The 5,918-nt window shown below is 38.5% G+C and overlaps 1 protein-coding gene across 1 annotated transcript; it reads left to right on the top strand.

Moving 5' to 3' along the window:
- The first annotated feature begins 713 nt into the window (after positions 1-713).
- Positions 714-5,648, top strand: LOC143547955 (uncharacterized). Its single transcript, XM_077039242.1, has 11 exons — positions 714-1,117; positions 1,820-2,832; positions 2,923-3,012; positions 3,086-3,544; positions 3,656-3,770; positions 3,846-4,007; positions 4,094-4,335; positions 4,425-4,518; positions 4,603-4,646; positions 4,736-4,942; positions 5,041-5,648. The coding sequence occupies exons 1-10, from the start codon at positions 931-933 to the stop codon at positions 4,925-4,927; spliced, it is 2,598 nt and encodes an 865-aa protein (XP_076895357.1). The 5' UTR covers positions 714-930; the 3' UTR covers positions 4,928-4,942; positions 5,041-5,648.
- The last annotated feature ends 270 nt before the right edge of the window (positions 5,649-5,918 follow it).

The raw sequence follows: 5,918 nt of genomic DNA, 5'->3' as shown, positions 1-5,918 counted from the left end.
ACCTAGGAATGTCAATTTTGTTGTTTGTTTTGTTTTAGTTCTGTTATGGTAATGAACTTGACGAAATCCTACCGAATTCGAGAAGAGTCAATGCGTTTTGTTTTAGTTCCAATACCGTAACAAACACCAACCGAATGTTGATTTTGTTTCTGTGTAGTTATGGTACCATAACGAGTGTGACGGAAACCAACCGAATTTGCATAGATTCACTACCAACGTCGGGTAGCGCTGGCAATTCGTGTCTTAACAGGTTTAACAGGTAAAAGGCGACACGCGTGACACAAATATATAACTTGAATACGACTCGTTTAACTACTTTATATGCCATGACTATAAGACAATTTGAAGTTTTGTGTACAAATAAGGGATAATGAGGGAGTCTAGCCTACTAATTTCAATTATTTAAGAAAATAAAAAAAAATCACATACCGCACTTTTTTGATTAACAGGTCTTATCGTGTCTTTAACAGGTACCTAATTGTCAGCTCTAGCGTCGGGGACCAACAATTGTCAAGTTTTACTAACGTCTGAGCTTTCCTGGGTGAAGCCACCCCGAATCTTATTATTTTTTGTTTTAGTTTCGGTACAATAATACACGTAACCAAAACCGACCGAATTCGTATCGAATTACCGTTTCTAACACTTAACACTTGTGACCGGCCACGCCTGGGATTTACATATTTTTTATTTTCCCAAACAAAGAAAAAATCCTTAAAACGTTAGTTGAGAACTTGAGTCCCCAAAAACCAAAACATTCAACCGCTCATCAACGTTTCTACTCAACCCAGAAACCCCAATTCTCTCGTACTCGGGTTTAATTTTCCAGTTTCCATATTCATCACCATCATCTAATCCAATTCCAATTCCAATTCCAATCCTAATTTGTATTCATACGCAGAACCTTCAACAATTGGTTCAATTTGATTGATTATGAGAACTCGCAACGCCGACAATCCCAAATCACCACCTCCGCCGAAAAAAACCCCGCCGGCTAGAAAATCCGCCACTAAAACCCCTCCCACGCTGTCCGAGTCATCCGTTACGCCGAAACGTGTTCCCTCAACCCGAGGGAAAGCTGTTGCAACCAACGATGCCACTGCCACCACAACACCTCCAGGTATTACTAATTAAACCTCAATTTAGGTTTCTGTTTACTTATATCCATAGCAATATTAATTAGTTAATTTATTTATATACGTGTTAAATTGTTTTTATATGTTTCGAGAAAAACCTTATAAGTGCTTGTGCTAGCCAAAGTTCAGCTCTTACCCCGCTGTGCAGCGTGAAATTCGTAAATGGAAAGTCTAAAAGAGGTCAAACTTAATATTACACTAGGTTTGTTGAGGCTCGACGGGCTTAAACGAGCTTCCCATGCACCAGCTCGAGATCGGCTCAATACTAATAGAGTTTTATTTGAGTCCCGGGCTTGGCTCGAGCTTGAAAAACTCAGCTCGTTTCGAGCTTTTTATTGGTCTGATCTCGAGAAGCTCGCGAGTGGCCCGGCTTGTTTGCATTCCTAATTCATGGCGTTAATGAATGTTCGAGATTGTAGTCTTTACGTTTACTCACATGCAGTGTTTCCACCCGTTTAGTTGCTTTATTGTTATTAATTTGTGATGTTAATCTGTTACTAGGTTAATGTGTTGTTTTCACTATTTGTTCTTATCAAACAGTACGTTGTTTGGTTGCTTTGTTGTTATAGACTCGTGATGTCATTCAATTACTAGGATCTGTGATTTTTTTTGTTTTGGTATTATAGTTTTTGCCTTTGTGGGCTTTTTTGTGTAAGTTATAAGTTGTTGAGTTGTGATTTGTGCAGTTGAAGATGTAAAGGTTGAGGATGACGCAGTAAAAGTAACGCCTGGAACAAAATCTGGAAATAAAAGAACGGTTAAGAGAGTAGTTAAAAGGACTGTGATCAGGAAAAAAACTAAATCTGGTGATGCCAAGACACCTCCTGCTTCGGTTAGCATCGAACAAGATAACAGTGAAGTACATGTTAAGCCGGAGGACTCGAGTCCAAATGATGTTAATGATGTTGGCGTGTCCCTGAAATATGATAAGGATGCTGTGAAAGTTGAAGATACTATGAAGGATGTTGAAGATGCCACTGATGTTCAACCTTCTGTTGAAAATAGTTTAAGGCCTGAAAGCTCTGATCTTCATGAACCAGAAGGGGGTGAGAAAGAAAAAGTGGAAACAGAAAATAAAGCTTTGGAATTTCAAGAACCAGTTTTGGAAGAGGAGAAAGTGGCTGACCAAAAAAATGATGAAATAGATGATGAAGAGCCCTTTGAGATCGAGGAACCTGATGCTGAGAAACAAGTTGAGAATCAGGAAATCACTTTAGATAAAGATATAAATGTTGAAAATAAACAGGTGCCAACAGAAATAAATGAAGATAAAGTGGAGCAAACTGAGCCTGTTGATATGGAAAAAGGTATTAGTGATGAATTTAGGGAAGAAGATTCACAAGAGCGCCTATGTTTTAGTGATGAGGATAAGGATAAGGACATTAGCAATGAAGATGAAGATGAGTTGGCAGACATGAAGGTGGAAGAACACGATGAGTTACGGTTTCGAGAACATGAAGAATTTACAGAAGCTGCAGAGAAGCGAAAGAGAAGGAAAGAACTTGAGGTATTTGTTGGTGGATTGGACCGTGATGCTACAGAAGAAGAAATAAAGAAAGTTTTTCAATATGCTGGTGAGGTTGTTGAAGTTCGAATGCATAAAGATCTCCCAACTAATAAAAACAGAGGATATGCATTTGTGAGATATGCTAATAAGGAACAAGTTGCCCGTGCTTTGACAGAAATGAAAAATCCTGTTGTATGTTTTGATATTTTACTCCTTTTAACATATTACTTCTTTGTTTGAAATACGTCTTACTGTAAAGTTCTAAATTAAATCTGTTGGCAGATACATGGAAAACGATGTGGGACCGCACCAAGTGAAGATAATGATACTTTGTTCTTGGGGAATATATGCAATACATGGACAAAGGAAGCTGTAAGCTTTTAATTTTAAATTTCTTTGTGTTTTTTGTTTGCGCGGCATACTAATAACAGTTCAATGATGACAGATAAGACAAAAGCTAAAGGATTATGGCATTGAAGGTGTTGAAAGGATCACACTTGTTCCTGATCCACAGCACGAAGGATTGAGTCGTGGTTTTGCATTCATTGAGTTTTCAGCTCGCCCTGATGCAATGCTTGCTTTTAGAAGGCTTCAAAAGCCTGATGCTATTTTTGGTCTTCCTGATCGAACTGCCAAAGTAGCTTTTGCTGAACCGTTGCGTGAGCCGGACCCAGAGGTTTTGGCTCAGGTTAAGTCGGTTTTTGTTGACGGGCTGCCACCTCATTGGGATGAAGACATTGTTCGCGACCACTTAAAAACCTATGGTACAATTGAACGTGTCATGCTGGCACGAAACATATCAACTGCCAAGAGGAAAGATTTTGGATTTGTTGATTTCACTACTCATGAAGCTGCTCTTGCTTGCATTGATGGCATAAATAAAAGACAACTTGGTGATGATAAGGCAAGGGCATATTCATTGGGTAGCTTGTTTTGTAATTATTAATATTGTAGTATTGTTTATTGTTTCATAATTATGTTTTTTTAATGAACTAACAAGTTATGCTGTGTCTAGATAAAAGTGAAAGCAAGGCTTTCGAATCCGTTGCCTAAAACTCAGGCTGTGAAAGGTGCAGTCGCAGGTGGATTTAGAATTGGTCATGGTAGTGGTGCTGCCTTTCCAAGCCCTGGTACATATAATATATATAATATTCAGAAATATAATTTCTTTTAATTATAAGTTATCTTATATATTTGGATTACAGGGAGGGGTTTTGGAAGAGGCGCACTTTCTTCCGATCGAGGAAACATTCAACGAGGCAGGGGTTTATATCACCATGGACCTGGTCACACTCGAGAGATGGGATTTGTAGAAGATTACCCGCCTATTGGGCCCCGTCCTCCTTTTAGAGGGAGCCATAGTTTTGGTATCTATTTTGTATATTTATTATTATATCTTTACTTTGTTTATTTTGTTGAAATGCATTGATAACAGATGAGCTTGCTTTTGTAGGAGGGAGGTGGGATGACTTCAGGGGTACACATCAGCCATATGGTCAAGGCTATGAGCCACCAAGATATGATGTGGATAGACCCAGGCATGGTGCTAATATGCACCGTGATTATTCTATGCCAATGAGAGGACAACCTTATTTGCCTGAAGAACAGTTTAGCAGACCTTATGCAGGGAGGCCCTATGAAGACCCGTACGTGTATGGAGATGCTTCACGTGGAATGAAACGTCCATATTTTGCAGTAAAGTCCTCTCATTTTTTCAATTAAAATTTTTTTTAATGCTTGATTGATTTTCTTATCTGAAACCAGTAATTCTTTTTGGCTTTTAGGATCCGGATTCTGGCTACAGTGAGCCAAGCAGGGGCCGGCCTCGTTTGGATTACTCTGATCCAGCTATTTCAGCTCCAGGAGCTCGTTATCGAGGTTTAAAGTTTAGTTTATAAATAATTCTTAGCCAATTTGTTTTATATTATTTTAAAATCAATTCATATCTTTCTGATATTCTAGGAGGCGGAGGTGGTGGTCCTTCACGTGACTATTACAACTATGACGTGAGTAATTTTATTCCTTTCATGTTTATGCATGTATTCAGTATTTATCTTATTATTTGGCAATTTGACATCCAGCTTATTATTTGCAGTATTCATCTTACCATGGGGGTGACCGCTCTTATGGAGGTGGCCGTCCTTACGGCACTGGATCTTATGGTGGCAGGCCTTATGACAATGATCGACCTTATGGCAGTGGCAGGCCTTATGGCGGTGATCAGCCTTATGGCAGTGACAGGTCGTATGGTGGTGAGCGGCCTTATGGCGGTCGATATAACTACTAGGCTAGATGACTACTGGTAAATGGAGTGCTTTTTGATTTTACCTGTATATGTTATTTGAAAAATAATATTTATGTTTGTTGGCAATATTTTTATTTGTAATGAATTGTGTTCAGGCAGACGCTTGGAGGCAGGATATGATGTGCTGTGCTGAAATGTTCGCCGATGCAGGAAAGCTTTAATCTTTAAAATTATCTTTCTTAGACAGCCTTTTTGTCTTTAGGTTCTTCCATGGCTTTTCTTGTCGTATCTTTGTTTGGTTTGTTTTGGTTGAACTAGTGACATGGTGGGTCGTTTTTAGATCGTCCCTTCCATTAGGACATTGAATTTCGGTATTGTTATGGAAGGAGTTTAGTTTAAGATGATAGGGACCACATAGGGGCTAAATTTGGGAGTGGAGATTATCTAAAGATGTAAGGCATTTCCTTTTCTAATGAACATTGTCTTGGATTCCACGTATATTGTTGCCTTTTATGTGTTGAAGTTTAAGAGAACAGATTAAGTTTGTGCTATTTTTAAGTGAAGGTTTGAAATCAAGTTTTTGACATTCTTAAGTGATGTAGAATATAAGCCCTGTAGATATTTCTTTTATGATTCTTGTTGATGCTACATATTGTCTCTGTCACGTGGAGTTACGGTCGGTTTGAAGCAGAGTACACTAAGATTGTTTCTAACGCTCTGCTCAGATTGTGGATATAGTATTCTGGAAGTAGTTTTGAGGATATACTGATGTGGATGTTGGATTATGGACATGAGATTTATCTGGCTCGGGATTAAATTACCCATGTCTAGTGTTCTCGAGGCTTTTTATTCATCTTGATATCTCATTGATGGATTTCTTTTGGATTGAAGTATAAATCCCTAGGGCCGGATGGTATAAAAAGTTTAAAATGTTCAAATTAAGGGCTTCTGTTTTATGTAGCATATTGGCAAACTGTTGTAACAGTTTGATAAATGGCTTAGGATTGATCTAAAGGATCAGTGAATAGATATA

The sequence above is a fragment of the Bidens hawaiensis genome, unplaced genomic scaffold (assembly GCF_021521415.1).
Source record: "Bidens hawaiensis isolate Kalapana, Puna unplaced genomic scaffold, B.hawaiensis_p1.1 tig00014897_1, whole genome shotgun sequence".
NCBI lineage: Eukaryota > Viridiplantae > Streptophyta > Magnoliopsida > Asterales > Asteraceae > Bidens > Bidens hawaiensis.
This window is presented reverse-complemented; position numbering and strand designations above follow the sequence as displayed.

What these genes read in the sequence shown, in the direction of transcription:
- LOC143547955 (XM_077039242.1), top strand. Translation starts at nt 931, where the DNA reads ATGAGAACTCGCAACGCCGACAATCCCAAATCACCACCTCCGCCGAAA. An exon ending in TAGAGGGAGCCATAGTTTTG is followed by an intron (nt 4,008 to 4,093) that starts GTATCTATTTTG and finishes TTGCTTTTGTAG; the next exon opens with GAGGGAGGTGGGATGACTTC. An exon ending in TGAAACGTCCATATTTTGCA is followed by an intron (nt 4,336 to 4,424) that starts GTAAAGTCCTCT and finishes TTTGGCTTTTAG; the next exon opens with GATCCGGATTCTGGCTACAG.